The sequence below is a fragment of the Bos mutus genome, chromosome 6 (assembly GCF_027580195.1).
Source record: "Bos mutus isolate GX-2022 chromosome 6, NWIPB_WYAK_1.1, whole genome shotgun sequence".
Taxonomy (NCBI): domain Eukaryota; kingdom Metazoa; phylum Chordata; class Mammalia; order Artiodactyla; family Bovidae; genus Bos; species Bos mutus.
Window position 1 is genome coordinate 67,035,949 of NC_091622.1, and position 22,627 is coordinate 67,058,575.

Below are 22,627 nucleotides of genomic sequence, written 5' to 3' on the forward strand. Positions count from 1 at the left end.
CACAGTACTTTTAAACCTGCCAGAGGACACATAAGCTGTATTGTATGTAGCATGTAACTGAATGTCTCTTTAGCAAAACCAAGTGTTTCCCTAACCCTAAATTTTAAAGAAAACCCCAAACAAAAGTGCTTGCAGTAATTGTATGTATTATCTCCTTTGCTCATCTCTTACAAACACATAGACTTCTTTAAAATAACTGCCTACTGAAAACATTTTTTTCACTCTGATGCTTTTGAATTTCTTACATAATGATACATAGTTTAATCAAGAGGGACGGCGTTCTGATGGACACAGCCAATTTATTGATGGCTAATATAATTTACAGTAGGTTGAGATTATCAAGTTTTCACTTGTCAATAAAACTTGAAAAGTATTACTTCATTACCCTGTTTCTGTTAAAATTAAGTCATAGAGGCCCAGTGAGACCGCTGAACTTTCACCTCTATCTAGCATCAACAAGACAAGGAAGCAGGGGGAAATGGGGCCCTTTGTCTCCCGCTCCCCATCCTCCATGTGTCAGTAGGATCCAAGAAAGGAGCTGATTTTACATCCCATCCATTGGAAATACAATAATTTTGTTTATATCATAGATTTCGCCTAAAGTGTCTTAATTTGGAAACCACTCTGGTTAGAGTACAGTTAACTTCACATTTTTCCTGTAGAGTCACATTTGAGATGAACATCAGTTGATACCATCTGAACTCATTCGAGGAAAAACAAATCAAGTAGGCTTCCCTTGTAGCTCAGTCGGTAAAGAATCTGCCTGCAGTGCAAGAGACCTGGGTTCAATCCCTGGGTCGGGAAGATCCCCTGGAAAAGGAAATGGCGACCCACTCCAGTATCCTTGTCTGGAAAATCTCATGGACAGAGGAGCCTGATGGGCCGTAGTCCATGGGGTCCCAAAGAGTTGGGCACGACTGAGCGACTAACACTTACTTAGGAAATTAAAGTACACCTGTCTCCTGTCTTCTCACCTTTTTGTTTTTATATACCTTCTCCAGGAACTTATAAAATTTATGTCTTCTTTCTGCTTTACTGAAACTGAAGTAATTTAGTAAATTGGATCATATTGTTATTAAGGATTTTTTAAATTATTGCTTTTTTCTAACATACCATCATTTGAAAAGACGGCTACAGAGGGGCTATTGCTTAAGTAAAAGGAATGAATTGCTAATGATAAATTTTCATGTGGTTTGTGGTAGGAAGGGAACTGGGAATTGGAAAGCAAGGTATTTATCTGACTTCCAGACAAAGACCTAATGATATGGTTATGTTAGGGAGTTAAGAACTACTGAAAACAGAATAAACTATTGTAGAAACATGTTTCCTCATAGTTTTTGAATGAGAGTAAAAGAAAAATAAGACACACTTTAGGACAGGACAGTTGGCCTCCTTTGAGTTCACTTAATAGTTGAGATTTGGATTTGTATTGATAGTTATAATATTTTCTTCCTGTGTAGAAAGTAGATGTGGGTGATTTAAAAATACTCCATCAGTTTTTACTTCTCATCCCCCAATTTAAATCTGTTCAAAAGACCCCTTATTTTGTAACCTTGTGTTTAGTAACTAACATTAGTCTTTTTTGTTTTTTGTTTTCTCCTAGGCTATATTCATCACCAAAGAAAAAACTTACACCAATGCAGAAATCGGTTAGTCCTTTAGTTTGGTGCAGGCAAGTTTTGGATTACCCAAGTCCTGATGTTGAATGTGCTAAAAAGTCTCTTATCCACAAACTTGATCAAACTATGTCAGGTATGTCTGTAATTTTTCTTGTAAATTCACCCCTTTGCTTTCTTTAATCAAAAAAACAGATAAATGTTGAATGATATATTTTTAGGAAGGCAGGTCCTTGTTTGGTGGTGTTTTTCAGATCACATCGTGCATGCTGTTATGAGGTTTTGCCATATGCACATAACCCTGTTCTGTTATTTACTTAATAAGTTCTTTTTTTTTTTTTAATCTCTATTTAGCTTCATGCTAAAAAATATTTGTGAAATAATGGATTTTATGACAAGCTTTTTTTCTAATGTAAACTAAAACAAACGGTTATTTTAAAAAATGTTTTGTCTGGTATCATCTGAAATCATCTCACCAGCCTCAGGGAAATTCTGATGTGATAGAAGTAATCAGATGGAGAACCTTAGAGACCTCCTTCTCACTCTGTCACTTAGTTGCTTGTGACCCTGTGAATTACTTAACTCTGTTGAGCTCAGTTTTCTTATAAGGATGATGAAATCTTATAAGTGTTACTTAAGGGTTAAATGATAATCTTTATGAAAGAGCCTTGCATGTTTTTCTGGTTCATGGTAGTGATTAGTAAATGTATTCATGCCTATCGTCTTTTTGTTTGCTTTGTTTTTTTATTTGGCATTTTAGGTTTAAATTGCTTTTATGCCCTGTTTAATAGCATTCACAAAGCTAATCAAATATATGTGTCACTATTTATGGCATTTAATGTAGCATACTGGTGTGTTGGAAATATAGGAAAAATATTATTGATTCTTTCTTGGAATTACTGTCATTGTCTTAAGAATATCAGTTTCCAGGAATTCCCTGGATGTCCAGCGGTCAATACTCAGTGCTTTCGCTGCTGGTGCCTGGGTTCAGTTCCTGTTCCGGAAACTGAGATCCCGCAATTCGCATGGCATGGCCAAAAAAACAAAAACAGAAGACCAAAAAAAGTAATAGTTTCCCGGAAAACTCATGTAGTAAAAGATTGATGCATGATTACAAATTTGGAATAGGTTTTTGTTTTTTACTTTGTGTTTACTTGGCAGCTGTGTCCTTAAGATTACCTTTTTTGGCTTTTTTGTTGAAGTACATGCTCTTTTTTTTCAGGGTTTAAGCTCCCAGTGGTCAGGGGAGGCATGGGGAATGTACACAGTTAAACTGGCATAAAGTGTAGTTTGCCTGTAAGGAGCAGTGGTTATTTTAAGAAAATAATGTATGGGATAGACATAGTGGAGAAAACCAAAGCTGTTACACTTCAGAAGTAGCAATTGGAGTGAGTAGTGTTTTGCTTTATTATGACAAAGTTATTAAAGATAGTAGGAGCCTGTAAGAGAAGCTGTTACTCTTGAACCGAAACTAGGTGTAATCAAGTACTGGATCTGCTCAACAATGCTTAGATCTTATAGCTGTGTGCACAGAGCAGTAGCTATAACTGTATATATTTAAAGGGAAAGTAATTTGGCTGTTTAAAGTTTGAAGATTATAGTCCTAAACCTCTCTTTTCTCAGGTTGGAGGGAAGATACTTTTTTAAATGTATTTTTTGATAAGGCACATCTTCCTAGAAATTTAGCTATTGTATTCCAGCACAACAGTTTCTGCTCCTTCACACTTGGCTTCTCTTCAGTGAACTACCATGTGTTTCTAAGACATTCTTTTCTTGTTTATTTATTTATTTTTTAATGATAATGCATTATCTTTTTTACCCTGTCTTAAACACTCCCTACAGTTTTCTTTTCAGTCTTTAAGGTTCTCCCTTCTCTGTTCTCTGCCCATCTTCTTTTTTTTTGGTTGTAAGACTTATTTAACATAAAATTCCCCACTTTAACTCTTTTTAAGTGTACAATTTAGTGGCATTAAGTACATTCACATTGCCGTCGCCTCTTTCTCCAGAACATTTTGTCATCCCAGACTATATTAGAGCGGAGAAGGCCAAAAGTGAACATAGGATGGTTTTGAGGAGGGTTGATGATGATAGCTGAGCAGTGTGCGTTGGGAGAAAGGGTCATACCAAGATGAAAAGGTGTGAAAGGAAAAAGGAATAAGCCAAATATGTGGAACTGGGGGAGAAGAAAGTATCGGCATTGATTTCTGTGTTTCCAGCTAGTGTGATAGGGTGAATGTTTTTACCGTTCTGAGATAAGGACCGCAGACATAAAATTTGTTTTAGCTCAGAAAGAATAAGTTTGGATTTGGACATGAATTGGTTTTGAGAATGAAAATGAGAAAAGAATGAGTTGCTTTGGGGGTGCATTTGCCATATCTTCAGGGGAGACATTAAGTGGGCAGTGTATATGAGACTGAAGCCCATGAAAACTTAGGCTTAGAGATATAAGTAAAGGGGATTTGGGTAATATAGATACTAACTAATGTTGTGAGTATGATTAAAATTTTTCAAGAAAAAGAAAGTTAAAATCTGAGTTGAGAACTTGCAGTGCTGGTATTTAAATAAATAACCATATAGAGAATATGCTTCAAAGGAAATCAGAGTAAAGAGGAAGGAACGAACACCCCTATTTCTGCTCAGGTTGATATATTGAGATCAAGCTATGTACTACATACTCAATATGTTTAATGATGTCTTGTCTCATGGTGAAATATGTGTAAAACTATACTACCGACCAGCTTACTGTACTATCCAACTTAACAGAAAACATGTTTGCCTTCTCTCAAAACCAGTGCTCTGCCTATAAGCAAACCAGAAACTTCAGAACCATCTTATTTTTTTTTGCCCTTTAGTAATCCTTTGTAGTTTTTAATATTTATCCCTTTCTTCCCTTTTTTGGTCACCTTTATTAACCAGTTCAGTTATTTAACATTAGGATTTCTACCATTTATTTTTCCTGTGCTGATTAGACCACAGTACTCTTGCTCAGAAGTCCCTAATGGTGTTATCATTGCTACTGGACACATTTCAAACTCCTAAGAATGGCGTTCCATGCCTCCTGTGACCTGGCCCCAGCTGGTTTTTCTTGTTTTGTTCCTTACCATGAACTTTACCTTTCTAGATTACTCACTGTTATTCCCTAAACACAGTATGCATTTTCATGACACAGCTTTAGTTTGTTATAAACACAGATGAAACCATACACTTTGCTCAGTTCTGGTGCCCTATCAAATTACTACTCATCCATTTAAGCTCCACTGCCTCTTCTTCCAAAAAGCCTTACCTATTTTCTGTCGGTTGTAATGAATTACTCCTATCTCCTCATTTCCATTAGCGTCTTTGCACTTTTTTGATGCTACTGATTTCATTTTGCCTTGAAATCATTGTTTTTTCTCCCTGCAGTACTTGGCGATAGGCCTGTTGAGAAAAAGTACAATGTCACATCTGTGTATGTATTCTACATCATACTTCGGTAATGGTCATAAACATGAGTAAATGGTAGATTTTAGAATAGAGTGGAGGAAAGGAAAAAATACTTTTATATATGTATTTATTTGGCTGGCTGCGTTGGGTCTCAGTTGCAGCACACAGGATCCTTCTTGAATCATGAGGACTCTTTGGTTGCGGCACACAGATTCTCCAGTTGTGGTGTGCGGGCTCAGTAGTTCCGGCATGTGGGCTTAGTTGTTCTGCAGCATGTGAAATCTTCCCAGACCAGGGATCAAACCTGTGTACCCTGCATTGCGAGGTGGCTTCTTACCACTGGACCATAAAGGAAAGTGCCCCCCAAAATATTTTAAGTATTAATTTTTCTTACATATAATTTCACTTGAGATCTTTTGTACTACTTTTATAATTTTGTACACATAGCACAGATGTTTTACCTTTTTCTAGCAGAAGTATTCTCCTTGGCTGAGAAAATGGGAGTGGTGGGAACTTTTTTTCTTTTTAAAAAAGAATTCTTGCATGTTTGACTTTAATATGGGCTAAATAGTCAGTGGACTTCCCTGGTGGCTCAGACGGTAAAGCTAAAGCGTCTGCCTACAATGTGGGAGGCCTGGGTTCAGTCTTTGGGTCGGGAAGATCCCCTGGAGAAGGAAATGGCAACCTACTCCAATATTCTTGCCTGGAAAATCCCATGGACGGAGGAGCCTAGTAGGCTACAGTCCATGGGGTCGCAAAGAGTCAGACACAACTGAGTGACTTCACTTTCACTAAATAGTCAATATTGTTTTATTTCTTCTAAAATCCAAACTTAGGAAAGGCTATGTTTAAAACTCATTATTTCATAGTTTTTTGTTGTTATTAGCAGTATGTATTCAAAAAATGAGAAAACACAAATTGCTTTATATTCATTTTATTTTTAAAGGCTATTCAACAGTGGGAATAAACTTCCCAGCAAGACAGAAGTAACTTAATTTAGTAGTTAATAGTTTATTGAGGAGATATTCTTCCTGTGGTATTATTGGGTTAGCCAAAAAGTTTGTATGGGTTTTTCTGTAACATCTTACAATATTTTTGTTTGATGTGGCTCTCTTTTTATTTGCGTAACCGAATTTAAGATAGTGGAGATATTTTGTTGGGATTATTAATGTGATATTACCCCCGCCCACCCCGTAGAAATGTTTCCGTATTTAAATTGAGATAATGAATTACTGAATTGCCTAACAGGAAATTTTTTGAAATGTTACTAGCCTTTTGTTCAATTTGATTGTTTCTCTTGTCATTAATGCAGCTCTCAAGAGGCAGAATTTGTATAATAATCCTTTCAACTCCGTCAGTTATACAAGTCCTTACAGTCCAAATGCCAGTAGCCCGTACAGTAGTGGTTTCAATTCTCCATCCTCAACCCCAGTTCGACCTCCTATTGTCAAACAGCTGATACTTCCTGGAAATTCAGGTAAGGAGAAATGAATTGAAGTAATCAAGAAATAGTTTTTAACTTATTGCCCTGCCTCAGAAAATAATTTATTCATCAGTAGCTCAAGTTTTTTTATTTATGAAACCTCCAACTGATTAGAGAGGATATTGTCAAGGAGCTACTTAGCACCAGGTGGTGCTGTACTAGGCACCAGGGATACAGATGAGCCAGGATACATCCAGTTTTCTTTAGCACATATGTAAAATTTTTTTAATGTGGCTTGATTAAATAGGGTCATAAGTTTGATTCTCTTAACAAATGCTTGCTTGGGTTGTAAAAGCTACAGTTAAATAGGAGTTTTAATGAGCTTTGATATTGTACTTTAATAATAGTATTAGACCATATATGAATGTGCCAAGGAGGTGTTTAGAGCCATCAAGGGTATAGGAAAAGGATAGATTGCTATAATTGAGGAAAGAATGTTCTGCGTGGTTCTATGACTGCGACTGTTACTGTATAGCTTACTGTTCTCTAGATTTCACCCATTCAGTTACTCTTATTACTGCTGTTGTTATGATTAATTATTATAGCTCCCTTAAAAAGTATTAATCACCTCAAACTTTTGACCTCTGTACTTGCCAGTTTCATCACTTACTGATCCCGCTCTTTGCTCTTTACATAGGTTGTTAGTTGTTACTTATATCACCCATGACTGTTGTACTAAAACGTTTGATCTACCATATTTGATTAATATTTTTAAAAAATATTAAAAATTTTTATGCAGGTACTATTTGAGACTGACCTTGTAGTACATTTCCTATTATGTACACTATACTCTTTTTGATGAAATAAATATTAACTATGTTTTGTTTTCTTCTTGTTCTTTTTATGTGCCATTCATGTTAGAGCTGACTCTTACGGTGAAAAATTCAGAAAACAAGAATTTCAAATACATCTGTATTAGAAATATTAGTAACAGTGTTGGAATTTTTCAGTTCTTCATTGGAAGTTGATCAGATGAAAAAGCATTTCCTTAGAAGGTATTAGGTTGGTGCAAAAGTAACTGTGGTTTTACGTTGTTGAACTTTGCCGTTTGGTATTGGAATAGATTCTAAATAAATGTGGTTATGTTGTACATCATTTTAATGCACATTTCTCACTTTATTTTTTTTGGCTAATTACTTATTACTTGCTGTATTTTATATTTATTTTAGACTATGGAAATGATGATTGACAAAAAGCAAATTCAAGCAGTTTTCTTATTCAAGTTCAAAAGGGGTTGTAAGGCAGCAGAAACAACTTGTAACATCAGCAACGCATTTGGCCCAGGAATTGCTAACGAACATACAGGGCAGTGGTGATTCGAGAAATTTTGCAAAGGAGATGAGAGCCTTGAAGATGAGGGGCGGAGTGGCCAGCCATTGTAAGTTGACAGTGACCAATTGAGAGGGTCACTGAAGCTGATCTTCTTTACAACTATATGCTGCTGCTGCTGCTGCTAAGTCTCTTCAGTTGTGTCCGATTCTGTGCGACTCCATAGACGGCAGCCCACCACGCTCCGCCATCCCTGGGATTCTCCAGGCAAGAACACGGGAGTGGGTTGCCATTTCCTTCTCCAATGCATGACAGTGAAAAGTGAAAGTGAAGTCACTCAGTCGTGTCCGACTCTTAGTGACCCCATGGACTGCAGCCTACCAGGTTCCTCTGTCCATGGGATTTTCCAGGCAAGAGTACTGGAGTGGGGTGCCATTGCCTTCTCTGTACAACTACATGAGAAGTTGCCAAAGAACTCAATGTTGACCATTCTATGGTCATTTGACCTTCAAAGCAAATTGAAAGGTGAAAAAGCATGATAAGTGGGTGCCTCATGAGCTGACCACAAATCAAAAAAAATCATCCTTTTGAAGTGTTGTCTTCTCTTATTCTACATAACAACAATGAACCATTTCTTGATCGGACTGTGACGTGCGACGAAAAGTAGATTTTATATGACAGCCAGCAGCAACCAGCTTGTATTTGGACTTTCATAGCTCTTCGCAAAGCCAGACTGGCACCAGAAAAGGTCATGGTCACTGTTTGTTGGTCTGCTGCTCGTCTGATCCACTACAGCTTTTTGAATCCTGGCGAAACCATTACACCTGAGAAGTATGCTCAGCAAATCGATGAGATGCACTGAAAACTGCAACGCCTACAGCCAGTGGTCAACAGAATGGGTCCAGTTCTTCTCCATGACAACACCCAACCACATGTCGTACAAGCAACACTTCAAAAATTGAATGAACTGGGCTACAAAGTTTTACCTCATCCACTGTATTCACCTGACCTCACTAACCGACTACCACTTCTTCAAGCATCTCAACAGCTTTTTGCAGGGGAAATGCTTCCACAACCAGCAGGAGGCAGAAAATGCTTTCTAAGAGTTCATCAAACCCCAAAGCACAGATTTTTATGCTACAGGGATAAACAAACTTATTTCTTCTTGGCAAAACTGTGTTGATTGTAATTGTTCCTATTTTGATTAATAAAGATGTGTTTGAGCCTAGTTATAATGATTTAAAATTCACGGTCCAAAACTGCAATTACTTTTTCACCAACCTAATAAGACTCTTTTGGATATGTATAGCCTTTATTCCTTTGAGCTGTCTTCTATCCTCCTTTGGTTTATAGTGATAAAATGTGTTTTTTAATCCAGTCATTTCCTTCATCCTGTCTTTGTGCTTCACTACTAAACATCAGAGAACTCCTTGGATCCCCATTACTAGTTTGGCAAAGGAATTTTGTAAACATGGCATAATGTAGGAGAAACGAGCTTAGTGTTCTTTCTTTGGTTTGGTTCTAAATCTCTAAGGAATCCTGATTTTCCTCAAATTATAGTTTTCTTGTTTAGGAAAAGTAGGTGGTTTTATTCAAGGGAAAAGATGATGGTGTTTGCTAATGACTGAATGGGAGGAGAAAACACGACATAATTCATCTATTTATAGAGCAGTTTCATTGGCTACCTGGTAAAAGTTGAAATCCTCTAGCATGTATTATTTGAACATTAACTACTTTGCCAGTACTGTTTTGAAAACTTAATTTTTCATAAGAATATGGATAAATTATAACTATAAGAAAATGAGTTTTGTATTTGTCATTGTATTTGAAGGAGTCTCTATAGCTGTCTTTATTCTTAATCAGGTCAGTTTTTAATTTTAACATCTGGGAATTTTATAAACAGAAAAGACAGAATCAGTGAACTGAATCAACCCAAAGATACAATATCAAGTTAATTGCAACAGATGTTTATTCAATTTTTGTTCACCAAAGTTTGAATCATTTTATTTTTAAGGTAATTTGAAAAGTTCATCAGACAGAAATCCTCCACTCAGTCCTCAGTCCTCTATAGACAGTGAATTAAGTGCTTCAGAATTAGATGAAGATTCAATTGGATCCAATTATAAGCTAAATGATGTAACTGATGTGCAAATTCTAGCTCGGATGCAGGAAGAAAGTAAGTATTTTAATGGATAAAGTTTAGGTCTTTCATTATGGTATAATTTTGTTGCCCTTATTAAATGTCTTACAGTGTTGTGGAATAGTAGTATAATAAGAATAGAAATGTTGAAATTTCAGAGCTTTTTCAGCATGTGGACTGGTTTGTTCATTGACTTGTTTTTAGAGTCTATTGTATACTGAGCAGTTTGCTGTGTGAGTACTGAAGAAAAGCAGGCTGTGCTCTACTGTGACTGGAAATCAAACCCTGCATGTTACTCTGTACTGTAATTCACTAGTATGAGTGAGTGAAGTCGTTCAGTCGTGTCCGACTTGTTGCGACCCCGTGGACTGTAGCCCACCAGGCTCCTCTGTCCATGGGATTCTCCAGGCAAGAGTACTGGAGTGGGTTGCCACTTCCTTCTCCGATTCACTGGTGTAGTATACTCTGTTGCTGTTTCCTTAGTGTAGGTTAGCATTTCTCAGCTGTTCTTTCATTATTCAGATCAGATCAGATCAGATCAGTTGCTCAGTCGTGTCCGACTCTTTGCGACCCCATGAATCGCAGCACGCCAGGCCTCCCTGTCTAACACCAACTCCCGGAGTTCACTGAGACTCAAGTCCATCGAGTCAGTAATGCCATCCAGCCATCTCATCCTCTGTTGTCCCCTTCTCCTCCTGCCCCCAATCCCTCCCAGCATCAGAGTCTTTTCCAATGAGTCAACTCTTCGCATGAGGTGGCCAAAGTACTGGAGTTTCAGCTTTACCATCATTCCTTCCAAAGAAATCCCAGGGCTGATCTCCTTCAGAATGGACTGGTTGGATCTCCTTGCAGTCCAAGGGACTCTCAAGAGTCTTCTCCAACACCACAGTTCAAAAGCATCAATTCTTCGCTGCTCAGCCTTCTTCACAGTCCAACTCTCACATCCATACATGACCACAGGAAAAACCATAGCCTTGACTAGACAGACTTTTGTTGGCAAAGTAATGTCTCTGCTTTTGAATATGCTATCTAGGTTGGTCATAACTTTCCTTCCAAAGAGTAAGCGTCTTTTAATTTCATGGCTGCAGTCACCATCTGTAGTGATTTTGGAGCCCAGAAAAATAAAGTCTGACACTGTTTCCACTGTTTCCCCATCTATTTCCCATGAAGTGATGGGACCAGATGCCATGATCTTCGTCTTCTGAATGTTGAGCTTTAAGCCAACTTTTTCACTCTCCACTTTCACCTTGATCAAGAGGCTTTTGAGTTCCTCTTCACTTTCTGCCATAAGGGTGGTGTCATCTGCATATCTGAGGTTATTGATATTTCTCCCGGCAATCTTGATTCCAGCTTGTGTATCTTCCAGTCCAGCGTTTCTCATGATGTACTCTGCATATAAGTTAAATAAGCAGGGTAACAATGTACAGCCTTGACGTACTCCTTTTCCTATTTGGAACCCCTAAGGAGCCTATTTAGATTTTTCTTTTCCTTTTTACCCACCTCCACTCCCAATAAATTTTAATACCACTGATATAGTCTACATCTCTTTGTGTGTACTCTAAGAACTACAAACTATTATGTCTAAGATTTTTTTCACACCCACAAAATCAGTTTTTTTCTCCTTGGAGGCAAGTATATCATCTTCCTTAGAATGTATGGTGTATTCTGATTAAAAAGAGAGAGAGAGACCTTTATGGGAAACTTGAAATTGTGACATTTAATTAAATGAAGCATGTGATATTGCTTTGCACAGTGGTCCTTGCAACTTTTTGGGTAACAGGTACCTTTGAGAATCTGGTAGAAGTGTCCCCAAAATATACATGTGCACAAATTTTTTACTATTTCAAGGGTTTATCAGTGACTTGACTCTGATCTGAATATAAGATGATGATGATAATATTATTCTTGCCTGTACATTTTATTGTATGGGCTTAACTGAAGGAAGCAATCTCTCTAAAGTGATCTCTTTAAGCTTTACAATGATAAGATCCTTAAAGCACAGGTTTCAGAGTCTTGACAGTTGGCTGAGGTAATGGAGCAGTGCTGTAATTTGGTTCAGAAATTTTGTTTGTCCTTTGTTTTATGTAAGTTTTATCAAGCTGTAACATTAAGAAACTGCAAAATGTTGGTTTCTTACTCTGCTGATTCTTATCCCATTTTTACACATCTTCCCTTAGAAAGATAGAAAGGTTTGGTGCTTATCTGTCTTTAGCCCTAGAAACCAATAACATGTTACCCTTTTCTTCTGTAACTTTGTAGACATAACTCCTCACTCCAAGTATGGTATTGCCAGCTAATGAGGGGTTATTGTCACAGATGTGAAAAAAGAATAAAGAATACTGCCTAACTGTTACTTAGACTAAACTTATTTGTTTCTTCTTTGAATCCTGACTTTTTAGACTGCAATATTTTGTTAGTAATTCAATCACATATTTGATACAGTTTTCATATTGTATGTTGGTAACACATAATAGAAATTTTAGCCTTTCTTTAAAAATCCTTTCTAAGCTGTTCACATGCATAAATATTTCTTTTTTTGGTGAATTAAAAAAAGAGATACTGAAAATGTGAGTGATACCTCTTTGAAAACACCATCATTTTCTTTTTAAGAATGATTTTCCTTTTTGCAACATTGTTTCTCCAGTTTTTTTGCTAACAAAATTGTAAAGTAACAGATGTGGGCTTTTGCTTGGTTCAGCTCTCATTTTTAAGATGAGAGAAGCACAATGCCCATAGTGGTTGTGATCTCCCTAAGACCCACTTGTTAGTGGAGAACTTGCATCAGGATTGGGATTTTTTTTTTTTTTTTTTTTTTTACTAGTTTGCATTCCCACCAACAGTGTGAGAGGGTTCCCTTTTCTCCACACCCTCTCCAGCATTTATTATTTGTAGACTTTTGGATCGCAGCCATTCTGACTGGTGTGAAATGGTATCTCATAGTGGTTTTGATTTGCATTTCTCTGATAATGAGTGATGTTGAGCATCTTTTCATGTGTTTGTTAGCCATCTGTATGTCTTCTTTGGAGAAATGTCTATTTAGATCTTTCTTTTCTAAAACAATACTCTTTTCATGGGTCTGTTGTCTTTTGCTAGGTGACGCCAAGTAATTTATCAGTTACTACAATGGTCTCCAAACCTGACCAAAGGGCTAGATGGGCCCTAGGAAAGCATAGTGTTATAGGTACCCTGATATGATTCTCTTTCACTTCTTTGGGGAACCATGTTGATAACACTTTCTGTGTATGACTATATAACTTAAAAAGTTTGAATACTACTCAAGAACACACAGATCTTCTGGACGAAACTGCCAGTAGTTAGCAGGATTTCCTCAAAATATTATCTGAATTCGACACTCTTTTTCAATTGTAATTTTTTTCTCATTGAATATGTGTCACATTTGTTTTTATTCTAGAAGTTTTTATAGTATTTGAAGGGCTCCTTAGGTTGCTTGGGTGTTTCTGGAAATAACAAGATAAAAAGGGACTCCTTTGAAAATTCTTGATGGTTTAGAATATAAGCTTATTTTATTGAAGTCTGTTAGCTTATGAAGCAATTGAAATTACATTTGTACCCAAGTATTGAATTCCTAAGAGTGGATTAGAAGTTTCCTTCATCATCTTCTGGAGTAAGATTAATCCAAAGTTTAGTATCCAGGATGTTTGTTTACTCACTGATGTATTTTTTACACTGATTGGACAGGTAATTGTTTTCCTTCAATATTCCTTTAATGTTAATCTCAAATTTGGACTCCGTCTTTTGAAATAGAAGTATTTTTAAATTTATAGTTTTCTTTTTAATATAGATTTTGGATTCAAGAAGAAATGTTGAAATTGGGTAAAAGTTTATGAATTTCATGTAATTTAAAAATAGCTTTTTAGATGTACTATATGCATCCTTATGTGTGGGGAAGTCTAAGATGAATCAAGTGAAAGGGAGTTTTCCTTTACATGTTATATGCTATTTGTGTTTCTCAATGATAATTTTGTGCTTTTAAACCTTAAAAATGCTTAAATGTCTAATACTAAAGAAATAACACATTCACTATTGTCAGGTCTCCGGCAAGAATATGCAGCCACAGCGTCTCGGCGCAGTTCTGGTTCATCTTGCAATTCTACAAGACGGGGTACTTTTAGTGATCAGGAACTTGATGCACAAAGTTTAGATGATGAAGATGACAATATGCATCATGCAGTATACCCTGCTGTTAACAGGTTTTCACCATCACCACGCAATTCACCTCGACCATCACCTAAGCAGTCACCCCGAAATTCACCTCGTTCTCGATCTCCTGCTCGGGGAATAGAATATAGTAGAGTGTCCCCACAGCCTATGATTAGCCGCTTACAGCAACCTCGCCTTTCACTTCAAGGCCATCCAACAGATTTACAGACAACCAATGTTAAAAATGAAGGTAACTCTAAGAATGGAAAAAAATTGTCCTTCATATTTTGGTATATAGTAACACGGTTTTTACCAAGGTTTTGTATTTTAGATAAGTACATCAAGAATTTTTACTTAGGTTAGTTTTGCTTTGCCATACTCATGAAGTGTTTAGATTTTGAGTTAAGTAATTTATGGTTCTTTTTTAAAGGTTCTACCCATTTATAGAAACTGTATTGAGTTATTTTTTATAAGATGTTTTTTTTTCCTGTTACTTCTTCTAAAGTCTTCAGAACACTTAAAGAATTATTTTGAATATTAATATTAATATTTTAATTTTCTCCATCCTAAAAAATGTTTTGACTTGTTTTTTTTTTAATTAAAATTCTGTTGTCATAGAAAAACTAAGACGCAGTCTTCCAAACCTGTCCCGAACATCTAATACGCAAGTTGACTCAGTGAAAAGCAGCAGAAGTGACTCAAATTTTCAAGTGCCAAATGGAGGTATACCTCGCATGCAACCTCAGGCTTCAGCCAGTAAGTATCTTTTATGTATCAGTTATTTAAAGAAAAATGAAAATTACAGACTTTAATTTTGTGCTGAATAGCTATACTATAGTAAAATGTAGTGTTCATTAGTTCTGTAAGATAATCATAGCTGTATTTAAAATTTGTCCCTATTAAATATCCAGTTGTATCAATACTTAAATCTGTATGAAACTGTAGTCTCTCGAATTTTGAAATAAGCAAGTTCTGTTTAATTTATAAATATATATATTCTTTAAAAACCTTCTGTTCTGCAATACTGAACATTAAAAGTGACAGAATCTAGGGGGGTGGGAGGGAAATAGTCCTGAAATAGACCATTTAAAACCCAAGGAACTTTCTTACTAGAGTATCAATAAAAGCAATAATCGTCCTATGAGTATACAAATAAAGGCTTGCTAAATTCTTAATAAATACTTTACCAAAGGTAGAATTTTATTTTTTTAAAAAAAGGTTAAAAGTAACTTGATGGAAAGAAAAGCTGAAACTGTTGACTTAAGGAGACATATGCAACATAAACAAGGATTAGAGAATCACACAGAAGGAACGCCTAAGACAAAGTGGCCAGACTGAGCCAAGAAGTGATGTGGGAGTAGATGGGCACTCTGTACTTTACAGAGTGATTTTAAAAGAATTGAATACTTTCCAAGAAGTATTGCTTATTAACTAAGGCAGATAAGAGCATGTACTAAACCCAGTTTAAACAACTATCAGAGTTATTTCTGCAATCTTAGAAATGCTCAGTTAATGCATGCCTTCTATCCCACAGTTCACATCAGTTTTGTAGTCTGATTTATTCAGTTCCTTTGTAACATATTTACTGTTTGTGGTTAAAGTGGTCACTGTGATGTGTTCCTTCATTTCCTCAAAGCTGTAATGAAGAAGTGATACAAACATAAAGTTATTGACTGTCCATTTTATAACTTGTGTATTAAGGAACAACTTTGACAGTGTTCAATTCTTTTGTAAGTCTCCTTGCATTCTTCCTTGGCTCTGTTGTGTTTAGCTGACTTGGTGTACTTTATATTAAGCTGCTGTTATTTGGTGGCTCAAAAATTCACAGTCTAGAAAAAAATTTTGGTTCAATTTGAACCAAAACGACTTTTGTGATGATAAGTTTTCCTTATTTACCAATTGTAAATGATATTATTTATATTATAAAACTCACATTGTGCTATACCTTATATTCATAATTCTGTTTAATCCTCTGAACAAGTCTATAAAGTAGGTTCAGTTACTAATACATTTTTACAAACTAGGAACCGGAAGCTTTGAAAGGCTATGTAGCTTTAATTTTTTCCCTATAGGTGAATTATTTTCTCTTTCCCCTCAGAAGTTGATAATTAAAAATAGATAAAGAAACATAGTGAGATTCTAATCACTAATTTACTTTTAAGTGGAATGAATATATGTATGCAGTTTCATAGTAGTATATTTCAGTATTTGAATAATGTATAGGCAGAAGAAATAGTAAGGTACCATCCTTTTTTAAAAATTGCATATACTTGTTTATTTTTATATTTGTAGTTATGAAACTTGTTTATGATGGAAATGTCAGAAACATTTATTGTAGTATAGAGTCACATTGTTCACAGGATGTATTTGAAAAGTAGTAAATCCAGAATATTAGCAGGTTTAAAATTTAATAAAGTTTATTTGATAAAAATATTTAAAACTTGGACTTCCCTGGCAGTCCAGTGGTTAGGACCTGGTGCTTTCACTGCCATGGCTCTGGGTTCAGTCCCTGGTCAGGGAACTAAGATCCCACAAGCCACATGGTGCTGCCAAAAAAAGAAAAAAAGTTAAAACTTTGTGTTTAAAGTCAATACATTATGAAGCAAAATGTTACCTATTTTTCTGAAAATTTTACATATATCTTTGATACATAATATATGTATGTTTTAATTAGTGTGTGTGTTAGATGTACTGTTACATATCAAAATTAAGACTAATATGGTAATTATGTAAAAATATTACAATGGCACGTTTTATACATGAATAGCATTTTAAATATTTTATACAAACCAGTTCATATATTTGCTGCATTTTGTTTTCTTTTAAGTATTTTTCCAGCTCTTAAGTGGTAAAGCTTTGGTTCTTACTTGCTGATCTGCATGAACCTAACTTTGCAAGATTGCTGTTATTTCCACCTAAGGGACCACTTCTTTTGCCTTGTTACTATGCAATCACTATTTTTATATGCTTATTTGCTATGGCTGCATTATTGTGGATGCTGGCATTCAAATATGAATATTATGAAAGTTCTAATATACTTCATTTTGATAGCTATTACCAATTCTTGACTTTTATATTTGGAAAATGTGAGTAACTTAAAAAGTTTAAGAAAACCAGAGCATTGCAAAGGTCATGAATACATGTAATTTTTTCAGTTTCTCCAGTTAAAGGAAGGAATGTTTGTCAGGGACAGTTTTTCAAAAGACTAGTGTAGTGCTTGTTTTCTAAGACCACTAGAGAACAGGTTTAGTTTTCAGAAAAATACAGGAATTACTGGTTCAGAAATAAGAGAAGGGAGAAAAACCCAAGACAATCTGCTGGTTTTAAAAAAGTAGTATATATTTACTTTTATATGTATTATCTCATTTGAACCTCACAACATCCCATTTTTTATTTTTATAGAGAGGGAGCAGAGATCCATATAAATTATATGTGCAATGCCAAGTAACTAGAAAACTGGCAAAACCAAGCCAGATTAACTCAGCTCCTCTGTGTGTCTCCCGATTTCCTCCCAGTTACTGTTTGGATTACATCATGCTGACCCTAACTGCAAATAAGGAGGCATTGGAAAATATTCTTGGATGACTATTGGAGCATGATTTGAGGTTGAACTATAAATACTTTATGAATTACCACAAAAGAATAAACTAAGTCTGTGTAACATTTATCATTTGCTTGCTTTCATGTAACTAAGTGGAAGAACATATTTGCACAAGATACTCCTAGAGGAGAGATGTATAGGATCAGTATTGTACTGTGGACCTCACACTGAGAAGGGAGTGTTCAGGGCAGTTACCAGCTTATGCATAGCCAGACTGCACTTAGGCCCATGGGGAAGGAATTCTCATCCAAATTTCACTTGTGACCAAAACACTAGAATTTTACACAATTATGAAACATGAAGTTGAAGTAAAATAAGTCATGATAAATCTGTGTAGTGGGCTAATATAAGAATGAGTGAAATACTTGTAGAATTTTTGTTTAAGGATAAGTAATATAGTTACGTTGAGTCAGTTATCACAAAGACATTGATACTAAGTATAGTTCTTCTGACCTTTACTTCTGAAAATGTTGATTGAATACATCTGGAATGGGGACCCAGAATCTCTATTTTTTTAGAAGTGTCTCAGCTGACTCTGGGGCATAGTTAAGTTTAAGAACCACTGAATTGGATCTCAGCTGTGGAGGATCTTGAATATTTAATTGAAGTCTCCAGATTTTATCCAGAGATTGTTATTAATTATTACTTAATTATTCAGTAAATAATTAAGATGTTTATAGGGTACATGTTATTTTCCAAGCATTGGGAATATAAATGTGAAAGAGAGAGCTTGTGCCCTTCAAAAGCAGGAAGTGATGGGGAAACAGAGGTATTACACTCATCAGTATAAAGAGGTTTTCTGAGAAGATACTGAAAAATATCTCAGTCAGCTCTGGAGGAGGTGTCACATGAGGGAAGAAAGTACAGGTTTTCCCAACAGTGGGACCAGTAATGAAATCTTAAGAACGACACCCTGATTATAGTGGTTTTGTTTGACTAAAGTGTGGGTCACAGGATGGTTAGTCAGTTCAGTGACAAGAATGAGAGATGTAGGTAGGGGATAGATTGTGGGAATTTTAAAATACCGTATTTGGAATTCCCTGGCACTCCAGTGGTTAAGCCTCTGTACTTTCATTGCTGAGGGCACAGGTTCTAGTTAGGAAACTAAGATCCCACAAGCTGTGTGGTGCAGCCAAAAAATAAGTAGGTAAATAAAATATATTAAGGAGTTTAGATTTCATCTTAACAAGCTATCATAGCTTTTAATCAGGGTTCCTTCTTAAGAAATTGAATCTGATAGCGATGTGAAGAGTGGATTAAAGTTCTAGAAGGATTTGGAGACTTCAGTTTAGTATACGTTATCATTTAAAAAGTGATTTTGGGAACTCCTTGGCAGTCCAGTGGTTGGGACTTCGTGCTTCCACTGCAGCAGGCATAAGTTGGATCCCTAGAGGGGAACTAGGATCCCACAAGCCACATGGTCAAAATAAAGAAATACAAGTGATTTTGCCATTGGAAAATGGATCAAATTAAGATTGATAATTCAGATTAAAATTTAGTTTTTGTTCTTATTTGTGTAACATTATGTTTCTTTGTGGTATCATGAAAATCATTCATTTTATTCTATCTGTATCAGGCAAATTTAGAGTATACTGCCTGAACCTATTTGCAGTTTGATTCTTGGCATTACCATTGGACAGTCATCACTTGTCTGTAGATGCTGTTCTTGTGACATCACCCATGAAACTTGAGGGATAAATAAAGTCCATTGGAGTCATTATAGCTGTGAATTTAAATAAGATCTTTACAGAACAATTGGTTATAGATGATATTTTATATTTAAACCCTTGTTTAAGAAATCTAGTGGTTAATAGATATTGTGGATTGCCAGCGTTACGTGCAGTTGGTTACCCTTTGCCCTCATTTGCGCCACTACAAACACTGTGGCCTACTTCTGTTCTTCATGTATATCCGGCACACTCCTACCTCAGGTCCTTACTACTGCTTTTCCTTCCGTCTACAGTGCATTCCCCCAGTATCCGTATGGCTCACTTCCGTGCTTCCTTCAGATCTTTGGGAAAATGTCATCTCAGGGGAAATATTTCTTAATCACCCTATTTATAGTTGCAGCTTATGTCTCCTACTTCTTGTCCCCCTTTCCTACTTAATTTTCTCCTTAGCAGCTGTCACCATCTGGCAGACCATGCATTTTATTCTTTGTTTATTGTCTGTTTCCCCTTCCCTAAACTCTTAGTTCCATGGAAGTAGGAACTTGTCTATCTAGCCAGCTATGTATTCATTATTTCTAAAACAGTACCTGGAATAAAGTACACAATTATTAGAAAGTAGGAATGAATGGGTGAGTGAATGAATGAAAATGAATGGTAGAAAGCATGTATGAATAAATACATAAATGAATATTTAATGATGATAGTGCCTGATATTTCTGTGGGATAGATATGAGGTAATGCATTATAAAATTGATTCTTTTTTTTAAGTTTGGAGAATTTTTTGCTAGTCCGCCTGGCAATATGTTTAACTTAAACTGGCATACAACATTTAGTTGCAGTAGTGTGTTGTAGTAAGTGTTGGTAGAAATTGAAATCAAATGGGTTTGTTACTTTTTAAAAATGTTTCCTATTAGTGAAAATTCTATCACCATTGATTGGATTAAGCAATAAAGAAAAATTCTCCTTAATTCTTTTTGGTGATGTATCAAGTAATACATTTATCCACAAATGACTGTTTGAATGCTGGCCAGGTTTATGGTTTGAGATCTCTTTTTTGGGGCAGGTGGAAGTGGTGCTTATAAATCCTAGAGGTGTATGAAGTCTTATTTTCACATCATAGAATGATGTTTTAGAACAGCTTACATAGGTGACTGCACTGGTGGCTGTGGGACTCACCCATTCATTGGAGCCATAGTGAGCTTTAGCTCTGGATGTCTCTGAACTGCTGCTTAGTTGCCAGTTTTGAGAGTTTTACTGCAGTTAATAGATGAGGAGTTGTGAAGAAAGCTTAGAACTCCTCCTTGAACACTTAAAAAACAGATGCTCTGACTCCTCCAAATCCCTCAACTCCAACACATACGCACACACATCCCTACCCCTCACCATCCCATATGCATATGTACATAGTCCGGATAACCAGGTCTAAAATGCAGCTAGTTAAATTCTACACCAAGATGGTGTTGAGCATATTTAAAGCAACTAGATTGTTGACTCCCTTGAGGACCTGCCTGGTTCTGAGTTTTCTTCTCCTTTTTGAGTATGAGGATTACTATTTCACGTTAGGACAGTTCATCTAACAATAACTGCTTTGCCAAAGTCTGCTTTTTTGCACTGAACAAGTACTACATTTATTTATTTTTTTCTGTACTGTGTGCTTGTGTTCATCACTTTTACTTATTAGCTTTGTATTCTTTGCATCCTGTAGCATGTTTGCTGGTGGTTTGTTTTCTCTGGTATTTTGATCAGTTTACATGTTATAGATTTTCTCATCTATAAGAAACAATTTCTTAAAGTATGCACTTTGCACTAAGATTTCCATTCCCTTTCTTTTCTAACTTAATGCACTAAGCATCACTTTGATTCCTCTGATTTTAGGTTTCTGATGTATTCTCACCTATCTGTTTCTTGATAAATTTTCAAGTTTGTTTTAAAATATTCAAGTTTACAGAAGCTATAGCCTTTATCTTGTCCTTCCAGGCAAATATTACAGTTCCTTATTTTTCAACAGCTTCGCAAAGGCTGAAAAATTTGCCTCGTACTTCCCTCAAAGCCAAACAGTTGCTTCAAACTTCATCTACAAAAAGAGGTAACTACAGCCTCTTACTAAGTTTTAAATTTCAGCAAATGATCAAGTTAGTTAAATCTTTCACCTTTTGGCATACTGAGTCAGTGATGTGTATAGGGCACGTTTTAGTCTTTTTTTTTTTTTTAATAATAAAATAATGTGGATTCATTCTCTGTTACTTGGATAAATCCAGAAGAAACTAATTTTCTACAGAGGTATGTATGGAGTTTCAATTCTGAAAGGAATAAATGATATTTATTTTTGATAGCTTTTCATATTAGAGAATTTATCATTTTTCTTACCTAAAACTGAGGGTCACTGTTTTAATTTTGTTAGATAAACTAATAAATGCTTTAAAATGTATGAAATGCCAGACATTCTGTATGCAGTATTTTTTCTTCTGACTTTGGTGTTTGGATTTACTTACCTGTAGGATGAAATGGGCCTGTTTTCATATTAGAGATTGATTGAGGTTAGAGCAGAGTTATGGTTAACTGATGATGTTTGGAATATTTATGGAATGGTAGTTTTTATAAGAACTGAGTATTGAAGAAATATCTGAAGGTTGGACATCAAAGCTATCATATTGGTTCCAGGAGGCTGAATGTATGGACAGCTAGGAAAAAGTAGAATTGGGAGAAACACTGTGGGATTGGATAGACCAACAGTAATAAGAATGAATAGGACTTCCCTGGTGGGAAGTGGTTAATAGTCCGTAATTCGGCTTCTCAGGGCAGGGTTTGATTCCTGGTCCCCCTGGTCAAGGAAGTTCCAAATGCCGAGCAGCCAAGAGAGAAAAACAATGAACAGAAACCTCAGAGAATATGGGACAGAATAAATACAGGCAGTGAAGAAAAATATTTCCCCTGTCTGCATAGATTTCCTGACAGCTTCAGAACTCAACAACTAACAAAGATATAAGGATAAAACACTAACAGAATGTTACATGGAAAGAGGAGGTTTGAGGTTTGATTTGTTGAAAAAACAATTTAGTTAATATGGTGACAGAAGTACTGAAATAGGTATCAAAACTTCAGCAAGTTCATTAAAAGCAAATGATTTAACAGTGATTTGGTGGATAAGTATAATTTAAGGAAATACTTTTAGATATTAGAATCCCAAGAAAATAGTCAAATAGAAAACAAGAATGTAGGAAAGTTCGTGTTTTGGATGTCAGAAGTTGATCTTAGGGCCTCCAG

At 35.8% G+C, this 22,627-nt stretch overlaps 1 protein-coding gene across 2 annotated transcripts in view; it reads left to right on the forward strand.

The window, feature by feature from the left end:
* Nucleotides 1–22,627, forward strand: part of SLAIN2 (SLAIN motif family member 2) — a 71,661-nt gene that overhangs the window by 24,775 nt on the left and 24,259 nt on the right. The window contains exons 2-7 of one of the 2 annotated variants that reach the window (XM_070372368.1): nt 1,604–1,752; nt 6,352–6,516; nt 9,806–9,967; nt 13,983–14,342; nt 14,711–14,848; nt 21,372–21,449. In XM_070372368.1, the coding sequence (XP_070228469.1) occupies nt 1,604–1,752; nt 6,352–6,516; nt 9,806–9,967; nt 13,983–14,342; nt 14,711–14,848; nt 21,372–21,449 (1,052 nt within the window). The remainder of the gene's footprint in view (nt 1–1,603; nt 1,753–6,351; nt 6,517–9,805; nt 9,968–13,982; nt 14,343–14,710; nt 14,849–21,371; nt 21,450–22,627) is intronic. The other variant, XM_070372369.1, reaches the window with a different exon arrangement.